Source organism: Megalops cyprinoides, chromosome 14 (genome assembly GCF_013368585.1).
Source record: "Megalops cyprinoides isolate fMegCyp1 chromosome 14, fMegCyp1.pri, whole genome shotgun sequence".
Taxonomy (NCBI): domain Eukaryota; kingdom Metazoa; phylum Chordata; class Actinopteri; order Elopiformes; family Megalopidae; genus Megalops; species Megalops cyprinoides.
The window spans coordinates 20,441,644-20,461,457 of NC_050596.1; the positions used below are offsets into that span (position 1 = coordinate 20,441,644).

Sequence of the window (19,814 nt, forward strand, 5' to 3'; positions counted from 1 at the left end):
CTTCACTTTTCATTTTGGTTGATGATAAAAATGAAATTAGGATACATTCAATTACATAAAGGAACATTATCCAGCAAAACTGCAAATATACTGTTAAATATATCACACTTATCTACTTATTTTCATGGCCTTGGTAGGATTCTATGCATGATTTAAAATAGCATTTACAAAAAGTAAATTATGGCCAGCCAGAACCAGGATCTGTTCTTTGTTCTTCACTGTAATATACTGTGTTTTTTTTTTTTTTTTTTTTTTTTTTACAAATTTCAGGGACTTCCTAAATCAAAATAATATGTAACTAAGAGGGGGAGGGCAGGCGCATTAATAAATAAAAAAACTGGATGTTCAACATTAAAGATAAACCATTGAGGTTAGATTGAACTAGTAGGATTCCCTGTGCTTTCTGCATGGACACATGGACACTTGCAGATGTCTCTGCTGACAGTGCGCTATTGGAGAGACTCTGCTCCCCAGAGCAGCCACCTCAGCAAAAAGGAGGAGGCTTTATTGTTAGCCCAGCAAATTCTATGCAACTGAGGACCGGCTGCCTGGTCCCCAAGAGATGGCGAGAGGGTGCGATTCCATCCTGACCCTGCGTGTTCCGAAAGCATCCTCTGGACCCACATGCTTTGGTAAGGAGGAGTCAGTGAGTCCAACACCTGCTGTTGGTTCAGTAACCTCCCAAAGCATTTGGTAAATATCACCTGCTAACTGAGCTTCACCTTCAGAATTTGTGCCTTTGAAAACATATTCACCTTCATTTAGGTTCCGTGCACAGTGAGGTGAATTTGATCCTTTGAGGATGAAAGCAAATGCACCTCAGATTTGTTTCCATGTCTAAAATGAAAAGCAACGCATTTTATACTCATTACCATTAGAAATGCTCAGCATGCACTGATGAAGTGAAAGATCACAGTATCAGTTTGAATCAGTCATATTTTTTTTTCCCTTTGATTCCATTTGATTTGATTGTTCTAGCATGATCTGTGACAATGCAAAGCAAAACCTTTTAAAATACATTACAGAAATTGGTTCTAATTTGGTTACTCAACAGTATTTGAGTAAATGGAAATGCTAAAAATACTTTCATTTAATGAATTTAAACCTAAAGCCAGAGATGACAATGTATGACTGAAAGAGGGAATAACACAACCAGTACACCAAAACAAAAAAAATGGACGAATGCAGAAGTAAGAGAGAAATAAATGTCCTGTGAGTGGGGAAAAAAACAATGACACCAAAAAAGAAAGAAAAAAAAAACACAGCTCTGAAATCATGGCAGGCCTCTGAAGTTTTCACAAAGCCTTTGGCAAGCAGCCGCTTCAGCGGCATTTGATGGGTTGCTCTGCCCAGGGGGACAAAAACAGATGTGCCTTAGATATTCAGACGCAGTCAAATGCCGGAAGATGTTTGGCAGATGGCACTGTGTTGCAGATCCATGGTTATCAGGCCTGGGATCCTGACTCCAGAGGTTAAAAAATGAAGTGAGCGGGGACCATTTCTCCCTTCCTTAAATAACCACCCGCCAGAGAAAATAGGCAAGGCACCTGTAACTGGGCGAATCTCCGACAGATGCACAGGCCAAGATGGCACCTCTCCCAAAGAGTCTATCTACTTAAGATGCTGCAAATACTTTACTTACTAGTACATATTAGTGTATGTAGAGTGTTTAATGCACAAAGCATTGCAGAATGGACTGGGGTAATCTGCTGCAGAGACCAATTGGTAAATGAAGTATGTTTCCTTTTTTAGTGCCCTGTGTGTAATTAGGTTAATGCCCACTACGACTGCAGAAGGCAAGATTTCATTACATATTGACCAAATGCTTGTTCTAGGTGCAGAACTAGAATGAACATTAAATGTAGGTTGGCATGGTGACTGACTGTTTGCGATGCAGGTGAGCAAATTTAAAAGTCTCTTCTTCACTTCCTGTTTTTTCATCAACCAAGGCCAACTCATAACTTATGGAAGTTCTATGTCATGAACTGGGATGTTTCAATTTGTTTGTGTACGTCTACACAGCAGTCATTTCAAGCCCACAAAGACTGGGAGTGAGAAACCGGATGGCCAGTTGGCATGACAGCAGCTGATGCCCTCTGTCTGAGCTTAGATATGACAGAGATACATCAAGCTACTAATCAAGAAAAGTGTTCCTCGCTATAATGTTACTCCTCTCTCCATATCCCTCCACAGACAATGGAAGGACTGGTGCCTTTACCTCGTCGTGACCCTTGACCTCTTGAGGCTGACAGCTGATACTAATCACTGAATTATTCTTTTACAAAAAACAGTACTCCTTAAAATCTACAGTGATATTTAGTAACCCCACACCTACCTCCCCGAACAACACTGTGGCCCCTCCCCCACTGCTCACAATCAACAACCTACAAATCAGCTTGACTTTACTTGTCCTGTCCACTATCTACATGCTTGCCAGAGTAGGAGAAGGGGCTTGCCCCTTCCCAGAATGCCCTGGGCCAGCAGGTGGACAAAACTGGGTATGCAAGCGAGGCACTGAACTATATCTACTGGATAAAGTCCTCTCCCTGTGAAAGCTCATCTTAAGCGTGCCCATATGAAGAGAATCTGTATCACAACAGAGCCGGGAAAGCTCATTACTTTGCACTAGTGCAGCTGCACGGCCACTGTTCTCACTTCATGGCATCATCAATGTTGTCAAGACACAAAAATGCTAAAAGAAGCAAAATTAAAAAACAATAATTATCAGATCTTTCTCTGTATTGTTTGACATTTTTTTCAGAAATCACACACTTGTGCTGATATGCTGAAGATGCCAATCTGAAGTGAGCATGTGTGACAGACTTCATTCCTGTCAATGAATAGAATGTTATAACTGATGAAGAAATAATTCAAGTTATGAAGGTTTCAAATGTTCTCAATTACAGTCTTAATGTACATGTACATTTCAGTATGAATGCAAATTCAGTGGTTTGTTGGCAGAAAATTAAGCAGTTTTCATTTCATATGAACAGTATATTGTATATGGTGATACAGTTTCCAGTGGATAGGATAAATAATCCATGCACCAGAATAAAAAAAAGTACTTGTTTAATGATATATTTTAAATGATGGAAGAAAAATAACATTCATCTAAATACTTTATTCTATGCCTTTCTTATGAATCAATGTCTACTTTTCCACTCATTAACTGGAATGAAGATTCATCAAACAGACATTCACATGTTGGGATCTGAGGCAATCAGAATCGGTCAAGCTTCTTCTACAAGGAGAAAAACTGCTTTCACAAAGCACCGACTTGCAGTTTATCCTTACTTTCCTTGAATCATGATGCTACCCTGATGTGAAAAAGAGAGTTGCAGAAGTGTTCTTTTATACCTTAAAAAAACACTCTCAGAGACTAATGAAGGTGTTGTTGAGAAGTTCCTCCTTCCAAAAGGGCGGTTGCATGCCGAAAATGTCTCTAATTGGCCAAACCAAGGCGTAGTTTCTCCAGTCATATGACTCAGCAAGAGGAGGGCAGGAAAGGCCAGGGGCAACGGGGGTGTCAGATGTAGTACTCCTTCCTGCTGTCCCGCACCGAGTTCTGAAGGTCCAGTTCAGTGCGGTAGGCTGCTTTCAAGCTGAGCCGGTGGTTCTGATGCTCCAGTTCTGCTCGATAGGCTGCCTCCAGGCTGTGCCGGTGGTCCTTCTCCTGGACCGCCGCTGCCTGCTCAGCCCTGCGGTGCTGGTACAGGAAACGAGTCATCACTGCCACCACGCACAGAGTGATGAAGACCACTGCCGCAATCACGCCTGCAGACATGGGCGAGGAGCAATGCAGAGTTAGTGACATCATACGGTTGGGTCATTATGGGGGAAATGTGAGTCATGCACTGTTGGTGGCCTATTTACTATTTAGTGAAATTTACATTTACATTTATTCATTTAGCAGACGCTTTTATCCAAAGCGACTTACATAGGTTACAGTTCTTTACAATGTTACCCATTTACACAGCTGGATATTTACTGAGGGATATTTATTGTGGGTTAAGTACCTTGCTACACTGCCGCCCTATGAAATCTATGTTCAATTCGCCTCCCGCACCTGAGTTAGTCAAGACTGTACAGTCACAGTGCGATAGTGACCAAATGTGCTGTCAAATTTGTAACTACTGTAAGCTAAATTAAATCTTGCCTGTTCCCCAAACTTTCTCACACACCATACAAACACACTATGAAGTCAACACATGAGAGCTGTTCTCCATTTTACTGTGAGGTTGGTTTGAATGTGTGTGATGGAGACAGTTTCATGGAATACTGGCTTGTGTTATTCTGAGATGTCCTCTGCAGAAACAGATAACAGTACAACAGCAGAGCAACACGAAACCAAGATGCTCACCTCCAATTACTGCCGAATCACTCTGTGCTCCATCTTTCAATGGCTCCTTGCCTCTGTCAGCTTTCTCTGAGTGATCTGTTGACAAAAGAACAGGCAAATGCAATAATACATTGTGACTAAGGCTTTTAATATTTCATTTGGTGAGGTATGGAAAGTATGCAGAAGTGATAAAGTATCTGACTGGTCAAACATAAACAACATTTTTTCGAGTCATCTGGGGTCAGTACCCTACCCTCATGTAACCTAGAGGAGAAAAAACATTGAGGAAGCGCTGTGTATCTCTTTGGACTAAACGTGACTAAATACACACATAAAATGCCGAGTGCCTGGGCAATGAATTTGAACTGTGTCATTTCAGGTGAGATAAAAAGTGACACAATGAGGATTATGCGTATCCAAGAATTTTTTTCATTCAACTGGATGTATGTTCATCTAGGGTGTATTTTAACAGCAATATTTTAGGATGTGTGTATATACTTGGAAAATACAAGCCCACCTGAGAAAGAGTGTGATGTAGTCATGTCAGCTGATGCCCCGCAGTTGGACTCTACCAAACGCCCACGTAAGCTGACCAATGAGCTGCCTCGATTCAGCAGGGCTGCTTTCAGTGGAGCCACCTGATTGAACTGGACTGAAGACAGGCAGCCAATGAAGCCCCTGGATCCGGCTGCCATCACTTCCTCATCGATGACCTCACTTTCTGTAGATGTCAAGGAAATAAGTTTAAAATATGATTAGTCAGTAGGTCCCCTTGTTGACCTTTTGCAAATGAACCCCCACCCTGGACCATTTTAATCAAAGCTGATAATAGTAATAATGGTGATTAATATGAACATTGAGGAAGGCACTTGAATTCACAATAAGGATTCGAACACAACAGACATTGAACAATAGATAGCTGTTGAAACAAATTGCTGTGATGCGTACTGTCATTCTAAGGAAGACAATGTTAATTTTACCCCATTGATCAGCTTCTGTGGAGAGCTAATTCAATGGAGAGGATCATTTTAATAAAAGACTCAATGTAGACAATTCTGATTACCCCTCACCCCATCTTAATTTGCAATTAAAATACATGTAAATGAAATTATAGATCCTCAGAATGCACTGAATCGTCTCTGGTTTCTCAGGAATCACATTAGTACACAACATTGGCTTCATTTTCGAGTAGAATATCACATGTATTTTTGATTACATTAATGTAAGTTGTCTTAAGTAATGAATTATATATAACTTCTCATTTCAAGGATTGAGTGTGTTACAACACTATACAGTCTATAGGGCATCTAAACCTCCAATGTTTTTTGAATCAAGACAGCAAAATTGTACCGAAAGACTGGAAGAAGAAATCAGTATGTCGAATGCCGTATTTGTCTTTGTTTTCACTAAATCACAAAGATGGAGAAAAAACATTCTGCTACCTCACCATTGTGCGAATATCAGGAGCTTAAATAATTCATGAAATAAACAGCCAAAATAATTATAGTTGTGTTTATGAAGTATGTGTGTGTGAGAGATAGAGAGAGAGACAGAGACAGCAAGACAGACAGAGAAACAGAGAGGTGAGCAATGATGGAATTCTAATTTGAGGTTTGTAAAATGTTTTTGTTGTCAGGAGGATTTCATGGAACATATCCTTCAATATACATATACCATGCTTGGGACTGCTGTAGTTTTAGCTTTAAATTGAGTTCATCTGGTTTGTGGTGCAAATGTTTCAGACAATTACTTTTAGCTTTTCATTACTTCGAACACACTGCACCAAAAAGAAACGTCTTCCGACCGGAAAGTGCAGAACAGACCCATAGAAAATAATAAGCCTCTACCCATCACATTATTTATCTTTTTAATTGGCCAGACTTTCTTATCCAGAGCGATTTACAAAGAAATACCCCTTGCATTGTGGACACCCTCATCAAGGGCATCTTACATTTTTAAATATCATCCATTATGACAGCAAAATAGGTTGAATACAATTCTCAAGGGTACAGCAGCAGTAGCCCACCATAGCTATGAACCTAAAACCTTGTGACTGCAAGTTCAGTGCCTTCATTTCTATGCCAAGGAAAAGAGACCAGGGGCAAGTTTTGGGTCGAGGTCAACAATATTATAAACAACAGACTATCATTGGAATTCAGCAACACCTCAAAACACCTGCCTGTGTTACTGTATCTTATTGGTCAAAAACTACCCGCAGAAAAAACTACCTTCAAATAATGATTAAGAAAATTATTAAAAAGAAATTCTCTTCTAGAAATACTTTATATAGTTGCCTTCCAAAATGGTTCTTAAAGAGGTTTAAACGATTTCCCTCCACTGTTTTCTTACATGGCTGTATATATGCATCATGTCCAAATTTCAAATTTTCTAACATTATCATTAAACATTAAACAAGATTTAATGGACACGTGCAGAAATGCACTGCATAATTTGATTTAGCGGGTATTTAAGCCATTGTTTGCTTAACTGTGACTGGCATAACCCAAATATACAAATGTATCCTGTCATACCCATGAGAGCTTAAAAAACTTCAACAACTTGGAGATGTTAATGGAGTCCAAAACAAGTCTCTGAGCTTTTGCTTGGATCACATGTAAACAACAAGGACTGTCACAACGTGTGCCCAATAAGAACTTGTCTCAGTGGATATTGGTGACAGCAATAATTCTGGCAGGCTCTTCTCCACAGAATGCCACAACTTTATAAGCATGTATTCTACAGAGCCATCAACACTTCCACTTAACGCCAGGCAGGTCTGCCATTTGGAAGCTTGAGATAAAATCACTAAAATCAGTTTTCTTAAAATGAAGTCTGTCTGCATTGTCTGACCTCAGCCTGAAAAATGGAGGTGTTAATCTGGATTAATGGGTGAGGTTTTATTACTGTGGATATCACGTTTTCATATTAATCCATCCGGGGTGGCTTTATATTGCAGGACGGCTTACCTGTGACCTTGCCCAAAGTCAGGGATCTGATGGTGTTCAGCTCCGTGTCGGACGTCAGACTGTATTTTCGGTTGATGTCCTTGTCAATCTGAGAAGGGATTATAAAAAGTAAATTGTAAAAAGTAAAAACTGCATCACTTTTATGAAATAATAAAAATGTTGTTTTTTTCAGTTAAGATCAGTATTTGAGAGATAGAAAAGTCTGAGTCTACAAACCAAAAGTATCTGAGGGTGTAGTGCTAATGTCCTTTTCTTTACTGCTTGAACAGATGAGATGGAGCAACTTCTGACTATGTATGCAAATGATTCATTCAATGTAAAGTCATTTTAAGGTCAATCCTGAGGTTACCCCTGTAGGACTGAACAGGTTGTGTGTGTGCTTTTATGTGCAGTCAGGATTCTTCAAATTTCATACAGATGAGGAGTACAGTTCACTGATGATTTATAAATATTGAACTCAGCTTGTTGTAATTATGGAACATTGACACAACATTTACAAAAATATTTGAATTGTCTAAAGGCGGATCATAAATATTCAAAGAAAAAGTAACATGGTTGAATGGTAATACATGGTTGAATTACATAATCCATTGAGAGATATTACATTACATAGAGAGTGACTACAATGCAAAAGCAGATTGCTTGGAGTGAGACAGAAAGAGAGAGAGGAAGCGAAAGAAAGAGTAATAGATGGAGATGAGAAAGACAACACTGACATGGATGTATACAAGCAATGATCAGCTTTATGATGATCTGCATTTATACTGTTCATAACAATGTTGCCATTAATTGCTATATGTCCTGTCATTCTTAAGTGTTTACAGTGTTCAATAATTGCACAATGCATTATATGAATAAAAATATCTAAGTATGCAAACATTTAGGCAGTGCTAATTTCTTAGGAATGTTTTCCTTTATCCCATTTTCATCTAGCTGTGAAAATCCAGTTTCTAGTCCAGAACATAACCCTCCTTGTAGCATGTGTCTATAGGAAAATAGGATTCCATGACTACCTGATTAATGAATGTAAGAGCTACGTCTGCCTTCATGTCTTTCCCCAGAGAAAGAAACATACCTCTAAGTAATGTATTCTTCGCTTGAAGCCACCACTCACCTGAACATAAATGTCCTTTCCCTCGCGGTGCAGTCTGACCCAGTGGAGCTGCCCGTCAGCCAGACTTTTGGATGTGGGGGTGAAGATGTCTGGCCTCCTCTCCTTGTTGAGCCGATAAAAGATTTGCAAACTCCCTACAAAAGCAGACTCAGGCTATTCTCCAAGGCTGTAACTGTCTACAGTATCCCAATTATTTTGCTTAGCAGAAGTCCCTATCAGAATTGGGATATATCACATCTTGCAATTGATTTTGTGGCTGAAATTTTATAAAAAATAAATTGTGAAAAACAGCAGTGCCAACCTGACACTCAAATTCATGGCCCTCGGGTCATATGCTCTACTTCTGAGCTCTCATACTTACCAATCAATCAATCAAATTTTATTTGTTGTAATGTATTTTTACGATCGAAATTCAAGTGCTGAACAGGAACACAGTACATTGAATAAAAAAAAAAAAAAAACTAAAAGAAAGGCCAAGGTCAACTGGGACAAAAAAATTCAAAATTATTCGCTGACCCTGAGAAAAGGAGGTCAAGAGACTCCTGGAAAACTGTTAACATTGGGTAACACCAATTCCATTCACTAGTCAGTATGCTGTTCAGTACAGTTTATCAAGGGAAGCCTCGCAATAAATTAGGTAAAGCTCAAGACAGAACACAGTAGGTAAATATTTCATTCCAAACACAGAATGTTACATGTTAATAAATGGTGTCTTGCCTGAAGCATGCAGTTAACAAATTCCCACCTCTGGGAATTTTCTTATCATCATAAAATGTGCTACATCAATAGCATCTGTTTCCAGCTCTGTTCTGGAGGAAAGTATCAGCTCCATCTATGTTGTTACTCCTGAGCTCTTGTTATTTGATAAGATGAATTATTCTTTCCTGATTGGATAAAACTCTTTTCTCTTAAAGACATGATGATCCCTGTGAAACATGCTGGATTTTCGTCCCTGAGGACCACGTTTGAGCATGCCTGATCTTGGCTGTAAAATGTAATTAAAAGCAACTCCACATATCAATGCAGACAACTGTTTTCCAAACAGCAAGGAGCATAAAGCAGCTACAACTCAATCTACTTCTACCACCTCTGTCCCCCCCCCCCCAGCCTGCTTCATAAATACATCCATATGAGAGATTTGCCAGCCGTGATTACGGCCACTTGACAGTAACAAATCCTGAATTGCCGCCGAATCGGGAGCTAAGAGAAGCTGAAAGCGATGACCTGAGAGGAATGCCAAGTACGACAGCTGCCGGGTTTTCAGAGAGAGGGCCCGTCGCTGATTCCGAGCAGAGGTGAAAAGTCTCACGTTATCAGTGGAGTCTGGCACAGAGCTGAGACAGTCTCCCTGGGAGGTTAGCTAGGGAGATGTTCTTGGTCACATAGAGTTAATGCTGCCACAGTGAATCACACAACCCCTGAAATGGATAGGCCTGCTCTATTGAAAACGAATTCCCTCTTGATTACAGATATGATCGGGCCATTCCCTCCAATCACTCCAATCACTTACAGTAATTAGTGAAAACTGCCTACCGGGGTGTGCCAGCTGCACTGAATACCAAGACACACGCAGTATGACCTATGTTATACTATGTATACTGCTGAAAATTTTATATACTTGAGAGTTTATTTTTAGCCCCAGTAATATAAGCTTATGATAAATAACTTAGTTGCCTAGCTGCATTGTTTTTGACAACATTAATACAATCTGATTCTTCTTTATTTTTAATGTGAGTCACCAATACTAAACCTGAGTTTCCCCCAAAATGATAGGTGCTGTTGATAAACATTTCACAGATGCACTTTCTCTACTGTGAGTTTTCTATGAGATGCTACGGTACCGTTGTGGGCCAGGATGATGGCCATGCCCTGCTGGTAGTAGGAGTTTGTGGTGAGCAGCATGGCCGGGGCCTGGGTGGTCAGGAAGCTGAAGGCCACATTCTCCCTTGACTTCCTGTTCTCAGCGTAGATTGCGGAGGACTGTGTACTCCTGTTGCGCATGACGGAGAATGGCTCCTGGAAAGTGTAGGTGACTGAGGACCCGCTCTTGAAGGCCACGGACACCTCTGAGGACAAACAGGGGACAGCGACACGACAGGGAGAAATCGATAGACGGAGAATGTTATTTAATGCTGCTAGCACTGGTTCAATCTGCTTGCAGTGAAAGAAAAAAAAGAACCCTCCTATCGTCATGCAAATGCGTCTTATGAAAGTGGTAATATACATCAGAATAAATCCTTATCATAACATGCAGATAGCGATAATAATACATTAATGCTAAAATATGTAAAGGCTTTTGATTCAAAACATTGCCGGCCACTGCTGAGCTCGCCTACAGCACATTGTGAGGGTGGAATCAGCCCGTCTCTGCACCGCGCGTACTTTAATCAGAGCTGTGAATGGATTCGGAGGCAGTCATCTCTCAGGATCGGGTTCGAGGAGATAAAGACTCCGCTGACAGCGGTGAATTCTCTCATTAAAATGATGGGTGGTGCGGAGCAGGGAGTGTTGGCGGGTCAGAGCCAGAATCGGGCTGCTTTTAAATGAGATTCCTCCCCAGCCGAGGAGACAGGAGAGGCGCGTGATAACCGACCCCCGGATCTGTGTGAGTGTGGAAGATGGATCTTCGCTGACAGGCCAGAGAAGGAGGCTGAGAGAGGATCTTTCATCAACTTATCATTTTGTGCTTTGATCCCATGGAATCAAACCGGCACTTTGAAAATTCCAGGGATCTTAACATCCTCTCTTCAAGTGCTAATGAAGCATGACAACAGTGGAGAAAGAGCTTTCAGCTAATTCTTAAAGATCAAATAAAGGCATCTTAATATGGCATTGCTACAGCTGAAGTTCAATAAAATCAAATCTATACAGTTTGTATCACAGATTTGTAAGTCAACAAAAGTGAATGTGGACTTTTAAAGTTTCTATGAAATTTGTCACCTTGGTAATACTACATCAACTGCATCAGTAATCGTGCTGATGTTTCTTCGGGCTGAAGACTTGGACGCCCACAGATATGACCAAAGCAATTTAAAATTTGAATAATCATGGGTCATGTTTCAAATGGACTGCATATAGGCATGTTATGCAAATTCATGACATACTCCAAACATTGAGATAAGACCTCTCTGAAGGGGAAAGTGATGCTATTGGGGAAGTAATCTTTGAAATGTCATTCCACAAACTGCCATGGCCTCGTTTCAAATCAACCTCCCCCACAACTGCAGTTTTGATCTCCTGTTTAAGCCATGGGTGATTAAATATTGCTTATACATATAAACAATTATGTCATTAATGGCGTCATAAATATATTACAGCAGAATCACTATATGAAATCTATACGATGATCAACACCAGCTATATTGTACCTAAAAATCTTGTAGGAACCGTAATTCCATTCTCTGGGACAGGAGGAGGTGATTGCACCTGATGATGGATTTAAGTAGTGGCGACTTGGTGATGTCACACCACATCGCATAAGTTATGGTTGTTCACTTAAGGCGTGTGGTGTTCAGTGATAAAGATAGAATACACTCATAGTGTCAGATGTCTGGTCTGATGTCTGCAATATGGTGACAGAGACTGAGGTGATGTCACTTAAGACACTCTTTCAGATAACAGTTTCACACTAGCAGGTTGATAATCCTGAGATTATGTAAATAAATTATCTGAAAACAGCCTTTTTTCTGATGCTGTCCATCAAAGATGCCCTATAAGTGTCACATGGGTGTTTTTTTCTTTTAAAATATGGAATTTCACTTTTTCAGTTTTGAAAAAAATGTACCCATTAAAAGGATGGTGCACAGAAAACATTAAATGACCTGAGCATACAGCATATGGTGCTCATTTTATGTTTTCATAAAGATGTTTGGCATATTTTCAGGGTATCTCTTATTGGAGATAATTACAGTTTCCATTACAAAAGTGCAGCAATTAACAATACCGTGGGCATGTACAAGTCTGAGTGTGAAGCCTAAGCAAAGTATAATCTGCTCTTTGATTTCAAACCAAAACCAGGAAAAAAAAGAGTACGGGAGCAGAATCTGTTCTGAAAAAATGTAGCCATATCAAAACTCCAAAATCATTATGTATTCTATGGCATGCCTGACTGGAACTAATCTTCCATCTTCCAACCATTTATGCTCATGCAGGTCACATCAAACATTCTATGCTGGAGAGCAGGTTGGCATGTGTTCAGAGAGTATCTGCCATAATACATTTCTGTCACCATACATGTGAACCATCTGCTTTTGTCACAGGGGAATCCAAGCCAAAACTCTGCTAAATTGAATAATAAATGTCTTCTGTGTGTAGAAGACTTTCTGAGTACTCTATGATGTCTTTGAACTTCTGTTAGTCTTATAATTAGCTTAAGGAGGGCTGGTGGTGAATGTAAGATATTTAATGTAAGGTATTTAATGTTAAGCCTTGAGGCCCACACCGGTGTAAGATGGTTCTCATTTTGTGGGCGCACCTTTCTTGCAGTGGGGGCCCCTGTAGGCGGAGTGGGTGCAGTCGCAGACGTAGCCATTGTTGCTCTCGACGCACCTCCCCCTGTTGTGACACAGGCTGCCGTAGCTGCTGCAGTGACCCGGGCAGTCCCCGCTCACCCCGGGCGTCACCTTTGCCCGCTCCTGCAGGTCCAGGGTGAGCCCATTCATGGTCAGCGCCCGGATGCAGCCCAAGAAGCCCCTCTGCCTGGATGCTGTTCCTCCTGCACCAGAGAAAAGAGGATTTAATCCATGCTTAGTGGGAGGTGTGTGAAGAGGAAGGCAAATGAGGAAGAGAAAAGCCAGAGGAAGAACATGAAAAATAGGAGGATGAATTGAAGAGGAAGAAGAAGAATGATAGAGGTACACAAATTTGTAGACAGTTAAATAATCATCCATAATTTTACAGGGATGCACTACTAATTGGACTTAAATCTGCCATTGAATGAATCAATGGGGTGTATAAGATGCTCTATTGTGGTGAGGGAGTCGCTGTGGTCAGATGGGAGACTCCGGACTGCTCTCTTTTCTCCTACCCACAAACAGCTGGCTGTTCAGCTGTAGGCGGAAGTGTCCATCTGGCGGGGCCTCCAGGAAGCGCAGGGGTAGCTGGTCCACCTGCAGGGACGCCTCCTTAACGTTGCGCTCCGCCCGCACGTAGTGCCACTGCTTGTCATTCAAGGGCACGGGGGACTTGACCACCAGGACTGCTGGCCCGTTCCCCACATCAAAGGAGAACGTCACCGACGATGGAGCTGGTGAGGACAGACAGACAACCACTCAGAGCCCAATATCCACTTAGGTTCTTTCTGTTCTCTCTGCATTTAATGCTGTATTTGATCACATGGTGGGCAGGTGCATTCACAAGTAGAATCAAAATTGTGGCTGGTAGTATAATTTTAAGGCCGTGCATACTTCTAAGGTCCTCTAAAAGGAAACATCTGATGTTTTGAGGAAATTGCAATTGCTTGTCAGTCAGCCAGTGATATCAATCCACCCTGCACTTGTTCTTGCTGTTGGGGGCAGCTCTATGCTCCACCCTGCTCCTGTTCCCACTGTCCAACTCACAGCTCAGCTCCACTCGGATGAAGTCTTTGACGCCCAGGTTCTCCAGGAAGACTCCGGAGGCTGCTGCGGTCTTGAAGTAGAAGGAAATGTCAGCACTGAGCTCTGCTTGGAAGGTGGGGAAGTGTAGGTACGAAAACTCTTGGTAGAAAGATGCTGAATTCCAAAAAAATCCTGGAAGAAGGAAAAACACAATTTTTTATGTTAATTTCCTCAAATTAAATCTTACTGTTCCAAACAGAAAGAGCAAGCTAAATAGTAAAGTATATTGAGATTATACCTTATAAAGTAAAATGCTAATTATACTTTTGAGCATACATAACTAAAAGACATTCATGAAAGAGGACAGATATTGTTAAACAATCACTAATTGTCAAAATTGAATGTGGTCCATTCACAGATTAACAAAACACATTGTTTGCTGCCTTTTGAACTTCCTTGAAAGAACAAGCTACCTACTGTCACCATAGCAACGGAGCGGCCCGATTTTGTAGATGGCCTCTGAGCCCGTTCTATTTGTGTCGCCGATCATAATTTCGCTCACAGGCAAGTGGTCTTTGTAAGAGAGCAGACCAGTGTCGTTGGCCCTGTAAACAGAGACAGAGATGCCAGATGAAATCTGGGAGCCGGATTCAGCAGACTTTTCCCTCTCTCGCTCTCCTTTGTTTTCACCTCGTTCCCCATTCCTCCTGAGAGCCTGTCTTCACCTCTGTCTGTATGAGAGCGAGGAACTGCACGGTGGATATTTGCTGTCTAAATCTATTTCCCTGCAGGAATACCTCTGCAGTTATTATGAAGTTCATTACTAACACCCCAAAGAAAACCCTGGAGCCAAGCCCGGCAGTCAGAACCAAAGATCAGAATATCTGCTAATACTCTGAGGGGAAACTAAAGTCTCAGAAGGAAGAGACACAGCTCTTTGACTGAGAAAAATGGGAGCAAGCCAACACAACTATAACAGGGCCAAGCTACCGCAGTGTCAACATCTCTCGTTTATGAAAATAAGATTTATATGCAAATGGGTACTGCAGAAGGATGCTCAGCCAGATGCACAGATAGAGAGGAAGTCAGACAGACATACAGACATACAGACTGACAGGCAGGCAGGCGGGTAGGCAGAGAAACAGATAGAGACAGAATGATATGCAAGTAGACAGGTAGGAAAACAAACATGGCAGGTAGGCAGGCAGGCAGGCGGGGAGGCAAACAGACAGACAGACAGACAGGTCATCAGAGAAACAGAGAGACTCAGTCCCATTACCATGAGTTTCTGTCTGCATCACAGTTGCAGAAGTAGTTCATGTCCATGCAGTTCTCCTCTAGGCTGCAGGAACACTGCTGCACCCCAGGCAGGGACCCCCCCCAGTAGGTGCGCCTCTCCCCACTCCTGTCCACCCACCAGGACAGGGGGGTTCCGTCTGCAAGACCCCGAACACCCCACAGTCACTAAACATTTCCTCAAAATGTCATGACAGGAAAATAGGCTGAACAGGTGCTCAAAATGACTGAAGCTACAGGAATTTCTAATATAAGAAAGAAGTAATTAGTTTCCATCTGGTTTGCACATTGAATTCTCACCAGGAAAGCTCCCATAAAAAAGAATTTCAGTGGAAAGGGTGCAATTTAACAAACATTTATGACCTTATAGTAAGCAATCACAGAAAATCACAACCTGCCATTGTCTCTCTCCGCCCTTGTAAATGCTACTTTTCAGACACTTTTGATGGTTTCTGCATCACAGCCCAATAAAGGGCCAGGAACAAATACTGGTGGGTTATTTAAGGTGAGGTGTTCAACTTTTGCTTTTCGGACCTTAGTGTTGAACTCAGTTCTGATCCCCAGTCTGCAGAGCTCGGTCAGGGGCGTCCCCTACAGAGCCCTAATCGTTTGTCACAGGGTCACTGCAGAATGGGCAAAACACGGGCTCTGGGCATCTGTTGGCGTCCAGTGGCATTGTATTATTTCACTGCCGGATCTGTCAGTTTGCAACGGCAGATTTTTTCATGCCCCCCCTTAAGCTTCCTGCTGCAGCAATCTTTAACCCAACATGATCCCATATCTGCACCGTAACAGGAATGCAGGGAACATCTTTCAGTTTCTCACACCACACTCTGCACACTGGGATGTCGGTTAGTTGAAATACAGTCCTTTATTTTCCATACGTTCCATAAGCAAAATACACAGAAAAAAAGCATCTGGATTTTTATTAGTTCATTTTAATTGTATGAAATAATGATGTAATTTTGTGTTCATTTTCAACTTTTACTTCTAGTTCCAATGTCACCCAGTCCATTACACTAAGCTTCTGTGAGGGAGCTAATGTGTATTTCACTTCAGCAAGAGGTGGTTTTCATATTACACAGGGAAAGATGCAGGGAGATCATGATGTTATAGCTGGAGAGGGAGATTAAATGATGGAAAAATCCAATAAGCGTTCTGTTTATGAGTGTGGGCCAGGGTACTGGTGCACCAGAACCCGATACCAGCACATATTGATTTCCATTTAAATGTGATTCAGTGTTTGACCTTCATTTGAAGTTTTACATCATGATTTCTTCATTAAATTTCAGGCACCTTCATGATTCTCAATAATTCACTGGTTAATTTTCCATTACTGTCAGGTGAGATGAGAACTCGACAATAAATACAGTATCGTCCGTTGGGTATTTACACTCTGTTCCTCTTCCACACTTCAGACAGCTCATGCATATTGAAAATGGCTTTAAGACTGACTAGGGGATAAAGTCATTTTTTCTGTAAAAAAAAAATAAAATTCTCAGAAGAGCTTCATTATTTCAAGATATTAAACAAAATATAGATTTGTTACTTTTTCACATGAAAGAATTTATCTTCTGACAAATTTTGAAAATCAAACAAAATAAACAGTTCCTAACTATTCCATGTTTTAATATACATTTCATATTGCATATTACTTGCATATTTTTACTTTCTTTTGTAACCAGTTGATCAACTTGTTTGTGTGCAGTGACACAGGGGTCTCGAGCGCATTAATTTTTCATAGATTTGGAGGAAGAGTAGGAGGCCGTCCCCTCCCTAGGCGCCATGAGAGGAGAGAGGAGAGGAACCCACAGGATGACCTCCTCAGCTTGCACTATGACAACGAGCAGACACTGTGGTGGCAGCTAAAATCAAAGGGACACAGGAGAAGGCTCGCTTCATACTGAGCCAGGGGCCCAATGGAGACTGTATCTGCCAGGTGTGACAGGCACTTTGCGAGATAAACTGCCAAGGAAGAGTCAGTCAGTCTCCATCCAGCCAATAACAACGGCAGGGAGGGAGCCAAGCAGCCAGGACTCACCCCAAGTGTTGAAGAGGCGGGCCTTCCTGCAGCGATATATCACTTCCTGTTGACAGTGCTCAGACCCGGTCACCAGGGCACGCAGCTGTTGGGGCGAGGCACTGTAGTTGAAGCGCGTGATATAGGGTCTCTGCAATGTGGAGCCTTGGACACTGACTGACTCTGTGCTGTTATGAGCCACCACAGTCCATACTTTATCTTCTGCAGACAAAACAGATGGAGTAAGTGAGAGATTGCAGTCAACACTTTGTCTTCTGTAGACAAAAAAGGGAGAGATCACTGTTCACACTGTTCTTTGCAGACAAAACACATGGCATATCTGAAAGAGCTTAGCCAATATCTGATATGCATAATACAGATGTTTTAGAGGTTAATATTATGCATAAAGGAAAATACAATAATGGACTGAAGTGGAAATTCAAAGAATTTTTATATCATCACTCCTAGGTTACTTGACGGTCATTCAAAAAAAAAAAAAAAAAAGAAAAAAGAAAAAACCAGAAATGAAAATGCAGACATGGGGATTGTGTGTTTACCCCTGCTTAAACATCTATTCAGACCTGTGGTTATTTAAGACAGTGTTTGCTCAACCGAGTGGAATTTACATCTCCAATTGTCTCTTTAATTGAGGTCAGTCTCAGTCAACTGTGAGTAAACCCACCAGGATTTGTTAAAATCCTCTCTGATAAAACAGTCGACTGAGCTTTACAGTGAGAACTGCAGCCCATTTACCTCTCTCTGCTCTCAGTACAGAGAAACCGTGATGCCTCTTTACATGCTGTCCTACACGGTGGGATGCCCTGGTGATGTTCAAGTGGTGGGAAGCCCCGTAATGTTCTATACATTGGAATGCCCTGGTCAAATTAATTTGGTGAGACATCTGCAATGTCATACAGGAAGCCTGGTATTTCCTCAGATCGAGAAGAGCCCTACGTTACCATTTGCTGAGGGTGACTTGTGTTTGTGTATGCTTATGAGTATGTGTACAATATGTATGCATTTGCTTATGCATGTGTGGTAATCAGGATTGTTGTCTGAAAGAATGGCTCATGAGTACCCGAAGCCACCCAGTTTTGCAGAAGAGCCCAGAGTGGTTGCATCTCAATTCTATGGCCATGGACATATGGAAATGGTATTTGCTGAAATCCAGAGCAAAGACCCGGGATTAATTAAGATTGTGATAACTGCATGAGTGCAATGAGCCTAATGTATACGTAGACCCTCTGCTGTGCATAGTGAAAGGGATTGTGTCATTTGCAGAGCTATCAGATTGTGTCTCATAATGAAAATGAAGGTCACCTGTCATGTTGCAGTACACCAACGTTGAGCCGAGAGGACCGCTTCCGTCTGGATCAATGGAGAAGAAGCCAGAGGAGCTTCCTGTCTGTCTGTATGCCTCACAGGAAGGCTCATAGATTGCTGAGGAAATAAGGACAGGATGCACAGTGGAAATATGAATTTAAAATATTCATGTCACATGCTACTCATTTTATTTTAATAGCTCCTTCCAACTGTTAGATGGTAATGAATAAATACATTACTTGTCATTAATCATGACTTATTTTAAAAGGATACAGTGAGACACTGTCAAACAGGCAAAGAGAAGACAGTTAATAGGTAGTTAACTGACTAATTTAATACTTTGATGCTGTTTGGGAAATTAGTGCTTGAAGTAATTGTTAGGCAGAATAAATAGATATAGTGGGTAGACAGGATTTTGATTGGAGTACACTCACAATATTAGGGATGGTTTTAATTAGGGCAATTTTGTGCAGGTTTCACAGTTGGGCGTGTATACTCAAGAAGGTGAGGCACTGGAAGGGTTTGATCAGGGGAATGAGTTGATTGATGAATGATGGAAGGACTGAGTGTGGGTTTGGAGGAGTCTGGATCAGGGTCAGGCAGGGCCAGGTTTATATAATATGACACACGGAGGTCCAGATTAACTCACAGTTGTGACATGTAGCCCCAGTGTACCCTGTGCCAGAACAGTCGCAGTAGAAGGAACTCCAGGACTGCGAACAGCGGCCGCCGTGTTCACAGAAGTTAGGTAAACACCTGAGGAGAGAACATCTCCAGATATCAGGAGGGTGAGCAACAGCAAAACCTCCAAAAACAAACGCCAATTCACTTTTAAAACAAAACCAGAGGTTGGAGGCAATCACAATCACAATCACTCAAATTTATCAAATTAGATCAAGCAATGCTGGGAAAAGTTATGATTTGTGACCATACTGGGAATGGTAGGGCATGGACAGGGATCAATTAACATGTTTGAAAGCAGTTTGCTTTCATCCATGCTTAAAGAATGTGCCTGTGAAAATGTTTGATAAAATTGTGCTATTTGACATATTTGAAAGGTTATAGGACACAAAAGTGTTTTTTGGGGATCCCTATCCCTTAGTAAAGCTACATTCATCAACATGCTAACTGATAATCAGATGCAAATGTGTATGGCTTCCTGTTGCTTAGTTTCAATGTGAGAATGCGATATAGGGAGGCTCAATGAGCTAATTGGTTC

General features: G+C 41.4%; 1 protein-coding gene across 1 annotated transcript in view; it reads right to left on the reverse strand.

Moving 5' to 3' along the window:
• Positions 1-3,406: 3,406 nt before the first annotated feature.
• Positions 3,407-19,814, reverse strand: part of LOC118789292 (contactin-associated protein-like 5) — a 59,125-nt gene continuing 42,717 nt past the window's right edge. The window contains exons 12-25 of the mRNA XM_036545635.1: positions 19,245-19,351; positions 18,593-18,712; positions 17,294-17,494; positions 15,236-15,392; positions 14,434-14,561; positions 13,978-14,148; positions 13,446-13,664; positions 12,894-13,133; positions 10,261-10,485; positions 8,420-8,553; positions 7,306-7,393; positions 4,857-5,060; positions 4,361-4,435; positions 3,407-3,774 (exon numbers count right to left, since the gene is read on the reverse strand). Of these exons, the coding sequence (XP_036401528.1) occupies positions 3,527-3,774; positions 4,361-4,435; positions 4,857-5,060; positions 7,306-7,393; positions 8,420-8,553; positions 10,261-10,485; positions 12,894-13,133; positions 13,446-13,664; positions 13,978-14,148; positions 14,434-14,561; positions 15,236-15,392; positions 17,294-17,494; positions 18,593-18,712; positions 19,245-19,351 (2,317 nt within the window). The 3' untranslated portion in view covers positions 3,407-3,526. The remainder of the gene's footprint in view (positions 3,775-4,360; positions 4,436-4,856; positions 5,061-7,305; positions 7,394-8,419; positions 8,554-10,260; positions 10,486-12,893; positions 13,134-13,445; positions 13,665-13,977; positions 14,149-14,433; positions 14,562-15,235; positions 15,393-17,293; positions 17,495-18,592; positions 18,713-19,244; positions 19,352-19,814) is intronic.